We start from the raw sequence: 17,930 nt of genomic DNA, 5'->3' as shown, positions 1-17,930 counted from the left end.
ATGTTTTGCATATCTACGATATGTATTGGAGCCTTTACTAGATTTAATGTCAGTTAATTCACATGACGTTCAGGGCATACTTGTTTACTTTCATGCTTACTGGTTTATATATATTGTGACAAGAAAATGAATAGAGTTAAATAGATAGACCTTTTTACATATGTGTAACGGTCTCCCCAACCTATATTATGTAATGACAAGTTTATGCAATTGTGTAATAAGTGATTTTGTTTATATTGTAGTATCTACAGTTTATTCCTAGTGAATAAATGATGTTTACTAGCTGTCTGTGACTCATTTCTGAACATGGGACAGCAAAATAGTGTTTAAATCAATAACAAGTGCAATTTAACTAAAAGATTAAAAAATCGAATAATTCTTGGCACGACTTAACAAGATACGAATGATAATATGTATGAATTAACATCTAAACGATTCCAAGAATGACTTAACAAAAAAATTCCGAATGTATCAAAGTACCTAACAAAAATCGAATTATTTTTGGAACGAGTTAATTTCACTTTGACCTTTACGCTATTTTTGAAACCAAGAACGCGGAATCAAAATTTCCGAAAAAATCAACTTTTAAACCCCGATATCTCTGTAATGCATCGTCCCATTTAAAAACGGATTTTAGTTTCGTACTCAGCATGAAAATAACCGTAAGATACATATGTTTAATTTTTAATAATGAAAAACATGAAAACTAAAAAAAAAATGGTTTTACTTTCGGTTTCGACTGGAAATGTCCGAATTTACTTTCCAAAGTAAAATGATAGTTCTATCTTCTCTTTTAATCTCATAGCTTTATCATTAATCAAAATGAGATTTTTAGATCCGGACAAAATCACTTTTTAAAACGTGAAAAACGTCAATATGTGACGAATGTGATGACGTCATCAAATAAATCTTTTCATATCATAGAGATCTTTTAAATACAAATATAACCTGTGAATTTTAAAGCAATCGATGCAAGCGTTTTTGAAATATTTATATATATATATATATATATATATATATATATATATATATATATATATATATATATATATATATATATATATATATATATATATATTTAAATAAAAAGACAAGGATTTGATACATAACTCTGCGATTACCTTAACCTTATACCTGTGAATATGGTTCAAGGTCACTGCAAACCCTTTACCTAACGGCACTATGTGGGTGAAGTATGAGCCAGATTGAGCCAAAGGGAGAGAAGCTATGCTCCGGATAAGTGATCTTGGACGGAGAGACGGACAGATGGACAGACGGACAAACTTATCACTATAGGGTACCCGCATAAATATGTTTTTCTATCTTACCGTGAAATAGTTTCTGTGCTATCTGTCCATGGTATATAGTCATCAAAACCATTCACAAGCAGCATTCATTCAATTTCCCTCATTTTCAAACTCGGAACACCTCTGATGTAATCCGATCGCTGCATTAAATTCTTAGTCCGATAACTCTAATTTATTTATCATAAAAAAAAATTCTGCATTGCCGACAAATAAAGTTTTTTTTTTATAATAAAAATTAATACATATTTACTATTTGGACAATAGTAAGTTTATTGTCCCCCTCGACAGCAACTTTATCCCTCGGCTTGGCCTCATGATATAGTTGCTGTCTTGGTGGAAAATAAACTTGCTACATCCTCATAACCAGTAAAAAGGTATATAATGTCCCATTCACCTACATTCCGAGTTATATAACCTCCCATTTGTAAACTGCAATATCACTGTGCAGTCAACACAACAGTCATAGCCAAAAGTTTCAAAATTTACTCCTGCTTCTCATGCACTTAACATTAGGAGCCTTCATATTGCATACCAATTCAAACAGGAGACATCCCGATAACTAAAGATAATCATAAAATTCATTTCATGAATCATTAATCACAACACTCATAAGCCTTTAAGTACAGCAACTCTCAATTTTACAAAATTATTTACGGGTACTTTATTCGAAACTGTGCCTTGCTACCTTTAACTTAGTACATTATCATTCAATGAAAAAATGTTTTGTCTTAGACTTAGAAAGCTAACGCAATTCTGAGAAAAAGTATACCCCATATTCCCAATTCCATTGAGGTTTCAGAAAAATATGGCCATTGAAGTGAACCCACCATTTCCACTTTCCTCTATTTAACACAGATTCATAGGGCTCTCCATAGTAAAACATCTTTGCCAAACCTTTTAGAGGTCAATTGATTCTCAACCTCCTTCAATATAAGAATTTTTTTTCAATACAACATACATCTACATCTACATGATATTATCATGATAAAAGCATCACACTACTTAGAAATGCCCTTACATGTACACTGTATACCCCCCCTCCCCCCCCCCCCCCCCCCACACCCTACCCCCGCCAATCTTTGATTTTCATGATCGAATACTAGTAACTCAAAAAACAGGATACTAGTAAATGAGAATACAGAGTCTCTTTAATGTTTTTTTTTAAAGGTAGAAGTTGACATATCTCGTTTGAAAAACTATTATAATTATATAACAGACGCAATGATGGAAGAGGAAGACGTCAAAGTGAACAGCAAATATACTGGTACAAATATTTATACACATTTTGAAAACCCGTTTGAAGATTGGGATTCGACTCAAGAAAAGGACAGTGAAAGGGTGAATAGAAGTAACTTCCTTAGATAAATTATGCAAGAGAGAGAGAGAGAGAGAGAGAGAGAGAGAGAGAGAGAGAGAGAGAGAGAGAGAGAGAGAGAGAGTTTGTGTAGAAGTTAATTAAATTATTAAATTGCAAGATATTTTTATAGGGTGGAAAAGTTTCAATGTAATGTAATGTAATTACGTGTATGTGAAAGCTATAACTTTACCATCGTCGCAAGCCACGGATTTTGTGTCCATTCTATTTCCACAAATAAAATAGGGAATGTGGAAGTAGAATGGACAAAAAACCCGTGGCTTGCGACGTAACTTTACACGTTTTTATCAATGATCCGTGTATATATAAGAGTTTTCTCCGTAAGCCGTTCTGATACGTCAGGCCCACACATTGTACATGTGTTCTGGTTTAAAGGGCCCTAGACGAAATTTGAGCTGAACATTTTCAAATTTTTTTCTTCAATTTTTAATGTCTAGAATGGTTAGCATGGGTATTTTTAATGCTTCGTTAAAATTTGAACGTCAAATATCCAGTTAGGCATACAAGCAACCCAGTTTAAAATTCTTTGCTTATTTTTACTGAAAAGGCAGATCACTCTAAAATAGTATCACGAAATTCAATTACACCCGCGAGTTCTCTCACGAAGATCGCTACTTCACCAAAGGATCTAATGGTAATCATATTGAATTTGATATCATAGAACCTTAACAAGACTTTGGACTTTCGGTTGCACGTAGCTATCTATTTCTTGCGTCAAAACAAGTTAAAAATGACGCGATTTCAGGCGAAACCTGCACTGATTGCGTAGTCTTAGCTCAAAAGCCAGACAAATCTTGTTGATTTCAAAGAGCCATGGCTGTGTGCCCAACAGTGAAATAGACAGGCCTACGTTACATTCCTGTTTGACACAACAACCCCAAGTCCAAGCTCTTATATTAAAATGGTTCTAATGTCCTTACGTCAAGAATAAAAATGCAACAAAAATTTCATTCAAAAGTTTTATTCAATCTACATGTACTTGCGTTCTTTAAGACCTATGGTTTCTCAATGGAGGTTTCTTATATTGCTGCTTTGTGTAAATCCATTTCATAAATTTGTAAAAGGCACATCAAATACACAAATATTGTATGGAACATAAAAGTAAAAAAAAAACACAACCATACATACATAAAAAGTTAAACTCATAAGAAAGGAAAACGAACCCCCTACCCACCCTACCCCACTACTTTTTAACACTGATATGCACAGTGATATGTAAAAAATGACATCCATACAATCGATGCTGTTATAAACGTTTAGGATTTCACAGTAGCGAAGAGAACCAGCACAAATGCGACCCAGACGAGGACTGCCCGGATGTAATGACGGGAGATCCAGCGTTCCACGGCCTCCCTCACCCACTGATTCCCTGTCAACATGACACGGTCAAACATTTCAGTAGTCATCGTCACATGTATAAATCAAAATTACGTTTATTTAAACGAATATATTATTAAAGAGAACATTAAAAAGAAACCTGCAGGGGTATTAATTTTACCTTTCTTTGTAATGACATCTTTCTCCAACAGAATCTTAATTTCCGGACGCATGACGATAATGGTATAGACAAACGAGAAGAGAGAGAAGGCCACTGGAGCCAGCCAAAGATTCCGCAGCTCATCAGAGGCGGGGCTTAGGTAGAACACGCCTCCAGAGGACGCTGCCATACACAGCGACATCACAGGCTGTAATATGGGGCAAAACTCAACATAAATACATTGCAATGAAGTATAATTTACTAGTATATGTTTTTTAGTGGGCTGCTCTTTCCAGTGTAGTTTCAAATTTTTTATTTCACCTGAATCCTAAAAAATAAATATGCAATAAAAAAAAATCACCGTAATTCAATTTAGCAAATAAAATCACAAAATTAAATTTAAGAATCTAAACGTATAAAGGTGTAACGGCATAAAAACACTTGTATTGAACCGCTTTAAGAAAAGATGAGTATACAGAATTAAGTTTTAACACTCTTGTAGCTAGAAATATGTCATCAAATATATAGAATGTCGGATCATTAATAAAATTAAGAAACGTGCGTCTATTGTTTACTATGTTGCATTGCATGGACAATTTTTTTTAAATCAGGATTTTAAGAATAAGTAATGTCTGTACAATGTAATGTACAAGTTTGCAAATTTCAGTAAGATGGAAATTTAAATAAAAAATTATTTGAATGCTTGTATGCTCTAATGTTATTTTATTTTCATTTATACATGTTGATTTGAAATAATGCTTTGGTGGTTCTTTAGGGTACAAACAGAAACAAGTTTGTGGACATTTCAGAAAAAAAACCCACAAACCTGCTTGAACAACGAAGGTTTATTATTACAAACTTTCAATATAAACACATTTAAAAAAAAATAATTTCATATTGAAAATAAGAAAAACTCTAGCTCTGACACTTGATATGACTTCAGTAAATTTATAGCATATAATATACTGCATGGTCCATATCACGTTACCTGGTTTTATATTTTTATCCTAATAAACAATCTCCCTAAATAAACGATCAACATCAATCTCTCCATACCATACACATTCAGGCTATACATGTATGTACAGGGGTTTAATCAGGTACTAATTAACATGCTCTATTTGTTCTGATGGGCTCTGCTATTATATAAATAGTGCCTGTTTAAGAGGGCAACTGCATTGACACCCCGAGACAACCATTGTCATCCGACGCAAATCGGAGGTTTTCGAGGGGTGTCAATTTCACCAGTTACCCTCCCAAAAAGGCACTATTTATTTTATTAGACTGAATGTCTTTTTTAAAATTTTAAAGAAATGAAGTGAATTCTACAGCAAACCGTACGCGCATAATTTACGCTCATATAACAATTTTTTGTGTTACCCGTTGCCAAGTGTGTTGCTAACGCTGGAGGTAATAGAACGGATTACCAATTGCGTCTAAACCATTTAACATGAAAGTATAATAAAACTATACTCGACAAATTTAAAAATATTTATATCTTCAATATATTTTTAGTCATATATAATATTATATAAATAGTGCCTGTTTGGGAGGGTAACAGTTGAAATTGACACCCCGAGAAAACCATTGTCAACCGACGCGAAGCAGAGGTTGACAATGGTTTTCGAGGGGTGTCAATTTCAACTGTTATCCTCCCAAACAGGCACTATTTATTTTGTTATACTGAATGTCTTTTTTAAAATTTTTAAGAAAATTTTACTGCTTTTATATAGGAATAACGTGAATTCTACAGCGAACCGTACGCGCATAATTTTCGCGCATGTAACATTTTTTAATGTTACCCGTTGCCAAGTGCGTTGCTAACGCTGAGGGTAATAGTAAATATTATTAACTGCGTCTTAACCAATCAGATTTCAGTATTTAACATGAAAGTATAACAAATAATTATATAATTTACATTTATTTATTTTACTGTGTGATATTTCATCTTTTTATATCCATACCACAGGGACAAAACCCGTTATGATTACATTGAAATTAATGTTAAAACGGGCATAGCCCCTGTGATCAAATACACCAAATATTGTTCAATGATCCGCCCCTTTACAAAAAGAAAGAGAGATCGTGTGCACTCTACCGTGACATTTATTCAGCTTTGTTTACAGTTTTGAGTTTATCTAGGCCCATTTCTCCTGATAATGCATGTAGTAAACATCAAGAAATAATTCGTCAAATAACACATATTTATCAGCCCGATTCCTTGTTTACAGATTTGCGAGAATGTGACTTACGATAACTTTGGCTGCCCTGGTGAAGCTGCCGGACCATTGTTCCCACAGAGAATGCAGGGGGAGGTTGGATCGACTGGGGGCCTCTATAACTGAGGCATACACACTGCAGCCCGTGTAAATTCCCGCTAACATGCACGTGAAAACCTTTAAGAGTTCCACGAGGGATATCTCCACACTCATGATACTTTTAACAATACCATCCATTTTCCCTTGGTTTACTTTCGTTTCCGTCTTTCGTTCCTCCTGCAATGATGTAAATGTAAATAGAAAATCTATATTTAGATTATTCGTGTTATTAGGTTATATGGGGGCGGGGAAAGCCATTGATCAATATGGAAAAATAATAAATAAAAAATTTATGTATATAGTGGCGCGACAAACACTATGAATAAGTGATAAATATTTCATTTTCTTGATCGAATGACTCAAAAACAGGATAAATGAATAAATTTTTAAAAAATTATCCGGAGAATATTGAGTCTCTTTAATGTTTTTTTCTTTTAGGTAGAAGTTGACATATCTCGTTTGAAAAACTAACTATAAAATAATAACAGACGCAATGATGGATAAACATGTTAAAGTTAACAGCAAATATTCTTGTACAAATATTTCTACACATTTTGGAAACCCGTTTGAAGATTTGGATTCGACTCAAGAAAAGGACGGTGGAAAGGTGAATACCTGCCATTTCGTTCATTAATTGACATTTTATTGATAAGAGATATGGACGTTGGCACGGGCCCTGGAAGTTATTGTAGATATATTGCATGTGCATGTATAAAAAAGTAAGGGTAGGACACTCTTTTCGGGGCGATATCGGGTTTGACGAAGTCTGGGCGTTCCACAAACGAAATTGCGCGATAAATCGTTCAAGTATACTTTACTTACGACATATGTATACAATCGTTCTGCTCCAATGCTGTTCCGTCGGAGAAAAATGTGTTTTTATACATCCAAGTGCCTAAGAATTTCGCTAGACTGGTTTACATCCGGTTAATCACAGTGAATCAAAAGGTAAGTTTATTTTTTCAGTGTAGACTGACAATTTTAAATTATCTTCTCCAGACTATCGATCCACTTCATAGCAAGTGCTCGTTAAATTGCCAGTCTCCATTGAAGTACAATTTCAATTTTTCAATTTCTTTATTTACCAATTAAGGGCCCCCAAGGGCAACATGAAGATTGTACATACAGCATCCAATGTACATAAAACATTCAATAAACATATACAAGAGGGAAAGAGTTGGATGATTGAAAGAGCTAGGACAGACATGAATTAATTAATATATATGTATGTTTCTATACACTCAATACAATGTCTTCTGTATATTTATGATAAACACCATACATAAATATGTCAAAATACAAATGTACATACAAATCTGAAATAGTTTATCATATGATTGAAAAGTTAAAAAACCAATATTTGACTAGGAAATACAAATTAAGGCAATGCTTTTTGTAAAAATTTACCAAGAGAGTACATTCTCTATGGTAGCAAGGGACAGTTTCGGATAAAGAACCCGTCAATATTTTTGTAAAATTGAGAGTTGCTGTACTTATAAGTGTTGCTGAAATTCATCAAATGATTTTTAATGATTATCGTTAGTTAGAGCAGGGACGTATATACTAGTATATACGTCCCTGGTTAGAGGGGTGTCTCTTGTTGAAATTGATATGCAATATGTAGGCCCCATGTGTTAGGTACATGAGAATCTGAAGTAAAATGTGAAACCTGTGAGACATCTCAGGATGAAACAAAATAAGAATGATCGAGACACTTCAGGGGGAACTAAAATAGTAAATAAACAAATTAAAAGTGGACCATCTCAATGTGAAAAAAAAATAAGAGTGACCCATCTCAAGTGGAAATAAAATAGTAAACCCTCTCAGTATAATACAAAATAAGAGTAAAGCACTCAGGGTGAAACAATATTCATGTAGTAATTAATATATTATTTAAGGATAAAACAAAATAAAAGTGAGTCATCTCTGGGTGAAAAAAGAGAAGAGCGATCCATCTCAGACTAAATACTATAGTCTCTATGAGCCAACTCACAACAAGCCATTAATTCTACTTACTAAACTTTCATGTTGTTTGACTGTAATAGAACATGATCTACATGTACAATGGACTTAGGTAGTCCATCCATAACTATCATATTTCATATCTAATAAATTGCAAGTTTGATCACTAAATTCTTAGTGTTATTTTAAGGAGTTTATTAAATAACAAAGATTCACCTTTGAAGTGTTTAAAAAAAATCAATATTAATAACTTTATCATATGTTGAAGTTAACATTGAAGTCTATGGGAAAAATGCATTTTTAAATATATTTCTTATATACTAATAGTTTTCTCACATTTCTCTTGGTAAAAAGTTGCAAAAGCGTTCCCTCTCTTCGAATATGCTAAAAACTTTCATAGTTTACCATAAATATTTTCAGAAAATGATTTTTTAAAAATTTTCCCAAAGGGCAGATAACTCTTTTAAAAAGTTTTAAGTGCAAAATGTTCATTTAACTGACTACATACATACGCACGAGTTTGGTTCATGTCAGCCTCATAATAGCTTTAAAATACATATTTGATGCAGTATAGATCAATCAAAAGCGTTAAATTTGCCTTAGTTATGGATGGACTAGCTACCTTAATGCTATAACACAACTTCATGCAACTTGGCATGGAACAGTCATGAACTTATGATAGTGTTGTGATAGCTTGATGGAAATTTTAATGAAATGGTGTTAATAAGATGGTTAGTTAAGTAAAAATATGATAGACATATATAAAGAGTCTTTGTCTTAAGGCGTTTTTTTTCATAAATTAAATAAAAAATGCTACAAAATGCATGCATTTGATAAAAAAAAAACTTATTTGAGAAAATTTTGACATTGCAGATTATCAAAATAGTTAATTGTATATATAATAATCAGTGAAAATATTTTTATATTAAATTTTCATTGTTTCAGCTACTTGAACCATATAAAGATAAATTTACAAAAACATATGAGGCAATGCTTGAAGAACTGGAAGAGCAAACGCCAGCGATGACAGAAATTACGATGTGTACTCCGGAACTGCAGGTTTGTCTATCTCATTAACAGTATGTTGAACCATTTTCATTTCATAGAATGAGGGTTGACAAAGGGGAACAAACAGCTCTTGTGAATTGTTTCAAACACATGTTTATTACAATGGTCATTCATGAATATGACTTCGATATATACTATTAAAATGTATGAATGTTGGAGCATAGAGATTGTTTGATAACTCTTAAAGACAGAGAAATGGGCTCTTTGTATGAATTAATTATACCCCTGACAAAGACAGAAAAATGTGCCCTGTCTGTGAGTTCTACCCCTGACAAAAGCAGAGAAATATGCTTTGTCTTTGAATTCTACCCTTGTTGACAAAGGCCGAGAAAATGCGTTCTGTCTTTGAATTCTACCCTTATTGACAAAGACCGAGAAAATGCGCTCTGTCTTTGAATTCTACCCTTATTGACAAAGACCGAGAAAATGCACTCTGTCTTTGAATTCTACCCTTATTGACAAAGACCGAGAAAATGCGCTCTGTCTTTGAATTCTACCCCAGGGCTGATAAAGACTGAGAAAATGGGCACTGTCTATAAATTCTACCCCCAACAATCATGTGAACTTCGTTTCCAGATTAGCGAGGGGATTGGATTGGGTAGGGTAATGCATGGATTGACACTGTGGCTCATTTATCTACCTATATAACGTTCAAAAAGATTTATTGATGCATACTGTATCTTTGAACCACCAAATGTACCACTACCAGTAATAATACACTATTCTTGAAAATTAAATTATATAGATTAAAAATGTTATTTTGTTAGTGAGATAGTAGTAGTAGTAAAAATATGAATTAAAAATGTTTTTTTTGTTACATAAGATAGTAGTCGGAGTAAAAGTTTTATTGCTTGCCAATTCATAGTCAATGAAAATTTCTGTTTTGATGAGAAGTTATGGAGACTTGTATTATATTTGTATTCCTTTACAGGTTATGCCCTACTTTACTTGCATCTCTATGAAATCAATCCTGACAAGGGAGACCACTCGTATCTACACAAGCCACTGGATTTTATCAAGGGACCCATTGATAACTTGAAGGAACAAAAAGCTGGCTTCCTCTGTGGAGATTCTGGCCCATATGCCCTTGCTGTTGTCATATACTCACTTCTTGGTGATGCCCAAAATTACCAAAAATATCTGAAAAAGTATGTGAAATCTTCATTTAAAATGTAAATGTTGTACATGTATTAGACAATCTCATCTGAAAATAATGATTTAATTTAAGGAATGAATTCAACATTTATTTGTTTTATACAATATAAATGGTTTAGGGCAGTTTACCCTTTTAAAAAAGCGTAAACTGTTTCAAACCATTCTATATCGTATAAAACTAAATAATATTGAATTCATTGCTTATAATTTAATTTTTTTACTCTTCAATGTAGATAAAAACGGTCATTTGACCTTTGAATTGACGTAAAATTGTACAAAATTCAAACGCAACCTCAGGCGTATTGATGCGTTTTTGACGTTAGTCTTACTATGACGTAGGCAACATTCTTTATACGATATAGAATAATTTTTTAGCCAATCAGCGCGTTACAACCAGAATTAAATTATATATGTATAATTTATTATATAATTAAAGGACTATATTTGATATTGTCAAATATCTGCCCCGAATTATAACCAATATTTAAATAGTATTGTTGTATGAATATCAAATCTTCATAAAACAGTATACAGAGGATGTCTATTGCATTAATCATGATATTAGTCAGCATTGTCCAATAAATAGCGCTGTTCATCTATGACGTCACAAAAATGGGCAAATTCCCGCAATTTTGTGAACAATTGAAAATATTTGCAATTTTTCCTTTGAAAGCAAAGACCACAGGTCTGTTCAAATACGATTTTGACATATGTTTTTGTTCTTATTGTTATACACATCATAGTTAAAAATGTTACTTGAGCAAGCATGTGCTAGACGTTTCCCAGTTGAAAAACCTTGGAAAAACACCCATTTTTTGCTCCAAAACATTAATATTTCAAAATAAGACAATCTTCATTATGTCATTTACACATTATGATGTCAATGGGGTGATTATTTTTTACATACATGTACTTATTTTTATTATGATTTCAACTATCTTCAATCTTATTTTTAAGGCTTTTTCTGGCAGTTTAATTATGGGGGTGGGAAATGCGTAATACCGCATAGAGTCCTTTCCTAGTACTTAGGTAGATAAAGTTAGCGGATATTAATGGATTACAGAATCCCCCAAGCTGAATGTTATGCTTGATTTAAAATAAGTGCTTGTCTTTCTTTGATGACCTAAACATGCTAAATTCTCATGCTTTTTGTGATTTCATTGCTACATGTTTCAAAAATGTGAAACAAAAATTAAGTAATCAGATAATTATCCAAAACTTTTCAATTGATTATACAGTAATTATTCCATGTTCCTTAATTCTAGATTAATTGACATGACTGAAAGAGTCATATGGGCACGTCTCTTTTTTTTCCCGGCGGGGGATCAACTTTCAAATGGCAGAATGGGACTTCTGTATTCTCTGTTGTTTATTCAAAGAAAACTGGGAGAAGATACCATTAGAAAAGATCGAATTTTTAAGGTATAAACATGTAAGCAGTGGTAGGTGATGATGGACATCAATCATTATGACATCAGTCATATCATGATGTTATGCTATTAATGATATCATGATGTTATGCTATTAATGATATCATGATGTTATGCTATTAATGATATCATGATGTTATGCTATTAATGATATCATGATGTAATGATGAAAATGATATCATGATGAGGGGGGTTTTGGGTTATTTTACTATGTGAATTTAACAAGTGTGAATTTTCCCCGACCCCCTCTAGATCAGTGCATAAGTTACATGTAATATATGTGAAGTGTATATCACCTTCTTGCTTTACTTGATATTATTTTAAACATTTAGATAGTGGATATAACTTTAGATTCAGGAAACCATCTAGCCAAAGAACAGAAATGGAAGCATCCTTTGATGTTCTTTACCCATGAAATTTATGACCTTGGGGCAAAGCATGGAATGGCTGGCATCCTATATATGCTCCTGACAGTAAGTGTATATTTATACATGTTATATAATGTGTAAGATGAATTTTCTATGCAGCTATGAAATAAATGCATTAAGAATACGTGCTTGCATAGTTTTTGCACTATAGATGCATGTTCATTGTTTTCAGTATTTTACACCCATAAATTTTTTTTTGCAATGTTTCTCTACTTTGCCAAACAATGTCCCATGAAAGAAAAGTAATAAACTCCAATGATAAAAGATAAAAGAGTTCAATTAATCTAACTGCTGGTCTGTAGCTCCTGATCTAAAAAAAAAATCGGATGAACGACATGGGAGCTACAGTGCCCCCCATTGAAAAAATTGTGTATTTATTGCGCACAAAAACGTACACTAATTTTTTTTTGTTTTTTTTCAATGGGTGCCACTGTAGCTCCAAGGTCCAAAAAAAAATTTAAATGGAGATCAATTCATACTATAATTTCATTCTTTCCATATTTATTGAAAATGTTATAGTTGTTGATGTAAAACTGGTAAATATGTGTCCTAACTAATTAAAAAGGATAATATATATTCACTATCTTCAGCTGTTCTCAATACTAAAGAGATGCTCTCATGTTTGAGGTCAAGGAACCCTCTCTTGAGAAGAAGATTTATGACCTTGTGAAGCGCACAGTTGTTTCATGATGTCCCTTCAGTTCACCTCGGGAAATTGTCCAATGGCAATGTGTTGGGAAGCTAAAAAGTTAAAACACCCAGGAGACAAAATAGTTCGTTGGAGTCAGGGGGCCCCCGGCTGGATATATATATATGTTCAGGTACAACAGTACACTATTATGGTAATGAAATCATTCTTGTACATGTGTTGCTAATGCAGTTTCTCTATATTTTTTTCAGGTATTTTTTCAAATACATGTATAAAGGTCGTAGTGTATAAATGTGTGTTACACAGGATAGACAAAAAACATAGTCTGCTGTATATAGCTATGGTATAGATGTTGTCTTTCAGGCACTTCATGAAAATCAATGTAAATATAAGTACATGTACTAGATTTAACCTTCATATAATCATGCCATATATCATTTACTTAGTTTTCCAATTTTGATCAATACTTTACTTAAAAATGGAAAAATGTTCCTTTGATAAGATCATCTCATGGTTGTTACATGCAGTGCTATCAGAAGCAAAATCCAAAAATGGGATTAAAATATATATATATTTTTCTGTCCTTGATTTGAATTATTTAGTATTGAAGCTATATTTGCACGGTATTCAATTTTTATGCATGGTGTGTTACAGGACCGACGACATTCAATTAATAAGCATTCAATGCTTGCATTCAAAAGATCATACATGCATATGAAAATTTAAAGTATATATCTGATCAATGATGATGGCTAATTTGTTGACCACCGACCCTCCATAACTTTTATTTATTTTGCAGAGAAGTCCTAATAACAACAACAAGACCAAGTAACCGAGTACCTAGAAGCCGCCAAGCGGTGTGCAGAGGTGATATGGAAACGCGGGATCCTCCAGAATGGTTACAGCTTGAGCGATGGCACCGCAGGAAATGCCTATGCATTCCTAGCCATGTATAAACTGACAAAAAAGAATCTCTACTACACAGGGCTATCAAGGTATGGATGCTATATATAAACAAGGTGTTTTTTTTTTATGATAACTGACTTTATTCCATGAAAATAGGAAGTTGTTGAAGGACTTTTGTAAAATATCATTAAAGAAACAATATGACACAAACTATTAAAAAGCTTATAATAATAAGCTTGGTGTTTGATAATAATAAATTATATTTTTGAAAATTTTTCTATTATTGCTGGTTTAGTGTGATACTTAGTATAAAAAAAATCTTAATCTCTCATTTTATTCTAATGTTAAAAAAACTGTTCATATTGTATGTACCATGACAAACAATGCAGTCCAAATACACCTTAGAAATGTATAATTATTTGAAATGTCACTAATGATGAAAGTACTTGTATATGTAACATGTAAAGCTTTCTCAAACATGGCATAAAACTTCTAGTGTATTAAATCATACAAAAGATAAGATCATCATTATAAACTGCTGTAAGCATAGCTGCGCTAACTAATAACTAATAATAATTTGTGATATGACCTCCAGTAGTGTTGCAGTTTGTGCTATGATTAGCATTAAACATGTAATCTCTGATAATGTTGCAGTTTGTATTATAATCTCTGGTAATGTTGCAGTTTGTGTTATAATCTCTGGTAATGTTGCAGTTAATGTTATAATCTCTGATAATGTTGCTGTTTGTGTTATAATCTCTGGTAATGTTGCAGTTAATGTTATAATCTCTGGTAATGTTGCAGTTTGTGTTATAATCTCTGGTAATGTTGCAGTTTGTGTTATAATCTCTGGTAATGTTGCAGTTAATGTTATAATCTCTGATAATGTTGCAGTTAATGTTATAATCTCTGATAATGTTGCAGTTTGTGTTATAATCTCTGGTAATGTTGCAGTTTGTGTTATAATCTCTGGTAATGTTGCAGTTTGTGTTATAATCTCTGGTAATGTTGCAGTTAATGTTATAATCTCTGATAATGTTGCAGTTTGTGTTATGATCTCTGGTAATGTTGCAGTTTGTGTTATAATCTCTGGTAATGTTGCAGTTAATGTTATAATCTCTGATAATGTTGCTGTTTGTGTTATAATCTCTGGTAATGTTGCAGTTAATGTTATAATCTCTGGTAATGTTGCAGTTTGTGTTATAATCTCTGGTAATGTTGCAGTTTGTGTTATAATCTCTGGTAATGTTGCAGTTTGTGTTATAATCTCTGGTAATGTTGCAGTTAATGTTATAATCTCTGATAATGTTGCTGTTTGTGTTATAATCTCTGATAATGTTGCAGTTTGTGTTATAATCTCTGGTAATGTTGCAGTTTGTGTTATAATCTCTGGTAATGTTGCAGTTTGTGTTATTATCTCTGGTAATGTTGCAGTTAATGTTATAATCTCTGATAATGTTGCAGTTAATGTTATAATCTCTGGTAATGTTGCAGTTTGCAGAATGGTGCTGTGACTTTGGTGAACATGGCTGTCCAAAGCCTGAATTCCATGCTCTCTTTTTAAAGGTTAGTAAAACATCCATATTAAGTGTTTCTCTTTTTGTGGTGAATTTCTGATGCTATATTCTACGATTGTTACCAGGTATTTCGAACCAAAATAGAATGGTAAAACAATTAGAATAGAATAACATGTTCCATGATTTCAAGATGTGTTTTACAGTGAATACAATGATTGTGCCTGAATGATAGTATTTGTCATGTTTCAAATAACATCATAATTATTCAAATATTAATAAATATACTTGCATGAGTTTACTGTTGTCTTTTATCTCTGTTTATACAAGTATATGCTTTTTCAGGTTTGGCTGGAGTTATATATTTTTTGTCTGATATCCTCAATCCAGAAACGGCATGTTTCCCAGCTTTTGATTTCACATGAGTGGACATAATCACACAGCTTCTTTGGAATATCCCAATTCTGTGTGTCGGAGTAAACGTCACGAACAGGTATAGACGTTTATCAAAGTACCTGTACAGACGTGGCCAATCAAAACCCCAGTGTTAATCACGTGGGTACATTGACACTTGCTTACAGAACACAATTTGTTTGATTTGAGTTTATTTACTACAAAATTGTAGAATTTGTAATATTTTTACAAGTGCGTTGAATATCAGTTTTTGTATTATTCTAATAAATATTTTTACATTCTGCAATGCTTCTGTGGTTTTTGCTCAAGGACCTTGAGGGTTAACTAATACCAAATGACTGTTGGCATAAACACTAGTCCATCGGTCAAGAACCTTGAAGGTTTACTAATACCTAACAACTGTTGGCATGTACTCTAGTCCATCGTCAATGCACAAATCTAAAAGCCGAGGTATGTGGATGGGGGTGGAAGGTGGGGGTAATCAATTGGTCGTATCTTTCAGTTTGATTTTTACGTTAAGTCTGTTGACTCAAAACCGCAGTCTCCCACTATGCATAAAATATTGACTGTGTTCTCTAGAAGTAGATACTTACATTGATTCAGTTTTGTATCGTATTATGATAAACGATATTTTGTCAAACCACACTACAATATCCACTATTTTGATATAGATCATTGGCTATGAGTTTCATATAATATGATAGAGGTGGTCTCATAAAGGTGATGCCTCGCCTCGTTGAGCACTGTCATCTTTGATTACCTATGTTTCTTTTATGGAATATATTTCCCCGGCGACCATGAAAGACAACGTCAATATAATCCAGATGATACCGTTCAAGGACTGCTATAAAACTAATCAGCTTATCAGCATTTAATTACCCTCTGATGTATCATGTAATATGACTGCCCTGTTGTTCAGCTGACATTATTTTAAAAGCTCTGTAGGAATGAACTTACTCATCAGTAACATCCTTCTGATATCCGTGTCTGAGGGCTTTTTGGGGTACAATCGATACAAGATGTGAACGAAAGCTTCTAGTCTCTCCATAGAGATATTTTATTCGCGTTTTCTTAAGGTTTAATTGATAACAATATCAGTCCAAGAATTACCCTCACCTTTAATATTACTAAATAACGTTACATTTCACCTCTAGTAGTTAATTACTAATTAATGTTACAACTCGCCTGTTACAAATGCGTGTAAATGAAACAGTCAAATTGAATGCGGATTGGGGAGGCATTTGTTAGAATTCCGAAGGTATAGGGAACCATATCAAAGTCGATGCTTCATAGACATAATACCTAAAATCTTGCTAAGTATACTCTGTCCCAAGATATCATGGATTCACATTTGGCTTAATTGCTTGATATTTATATAAACCTCAGGGTTCAAACGATGTTCATTGAAAAGTGTGAAAAATTTCCAAGATTTCTCAGTCGAAACGCCCCTGTTAGCTTATCAGGTTTCAATAAAATGCTAAAAAATGTTATGTCTACGGAGAATTTGTATTGCAGCAGGCCCGGATGATAACGTTGAAAAATTACGCGATGTATTCCGAGTGTATTCCGAATGGAGAAAAGATGTAAACATTCCCCATTATAAATCTCCGTAAGGAATCTGTTTTCGTTCCTGTGAATTTTTCCGAGTGAAAGATGATAATGTGTCAATGAAATTATCTTGGAAAATATCCCTTTAAACTATTTCAATTGCACTTCTTTCACAGGTAGTTGTATTTTTATTAAAAATCGTCTAAATGTGCTGCATAAATATCTTGGGACAGACTATAGTATCGCCCTTTTGAAATGTATTTCTCCTAGTTTTAATCTGAAAGATTCAAGCATAAATTTTTTTAGATGAAAAAACTTTTTTTTTAGAACGGTAACAAAATTCGGAATATGGAATGACATATCTAGATTCGAAGGAAAA

At 33.0% G+C, this 17,930-nt stretch overlaps 2 protein-coding genes across 2 annotated transcripts; one reads left to right on the top strand and one right to left on the bottom strand.

Annotated features, from left to right (window-relative positions):
* Positions 1-3,627: 3,627 nt before the first annotated feature.
* LOC117680386 (uncharacterized) lies at positions 3,628-6,677 on the bottom strand. Its single transcript, XM_034452921.2, has 3 exons — positions 6,412-6,677; positions 4,181-4,367; positions 3,628-4,051 (listed from the first exon to the last, which is right to left on the bottom strand). The coding sequence occupies exons 1-3, from the start codon at positions 6,613-6,615 to the stop codon at positions 3,939-3,941; spliced, it is 504 nt and encodes a 167-aa protein (XP_034308812.1). The 5' UTR covers positions 6,616-6,677; the 3' UTR covers positions 3,628-3,938.
* Positions 6,678-8,525: 1,848 nt separating this feature from the next.
* Positions 8,526-16,076, top strand: LOC105346066 (lanC-like protein 2). Its single transcript, XM_066073425.1, is given in 12 exon segments — positions 8,526-8,551; positions 9,440-9,498; positions 10,439-10,655; positions 11,928-12,084; positions 12,425-12,565; positions 13,148-13,192; positions 13,195-13,341; positions 13,983-14,133; positions 14,136-14,164; positions 15,570-15,618; positions 15,621-15,641; positions 15,935-16,076. Coding segments are annotated over 12 exon segments (1,122 nt in total). The 3' UTR covers positions 16,015-16,076.
* Positions 16,077-17,930: the final 1,854 nt, after the last annotated feature.

The sequence above is a fragment of the Magallana gigas genome, chromosome 10, assembly GCF_963853765.1.
Source record: "Magallana gigas chromosome 10, xbMagGiga1.1, whole genome shotgun sequence".
Classification (NCBI taxonomy): domain Eukaryota; kingdom Metazoa; phylum Mollusca; class Bivalvia; order Ostreida; family Ostreidae; genus Magallana; species Magallana gigas.
Note: the sequence above shows the minus strand (reverse complement) of the source record. Positions and strands in the feature narration are given on the sequence as shown.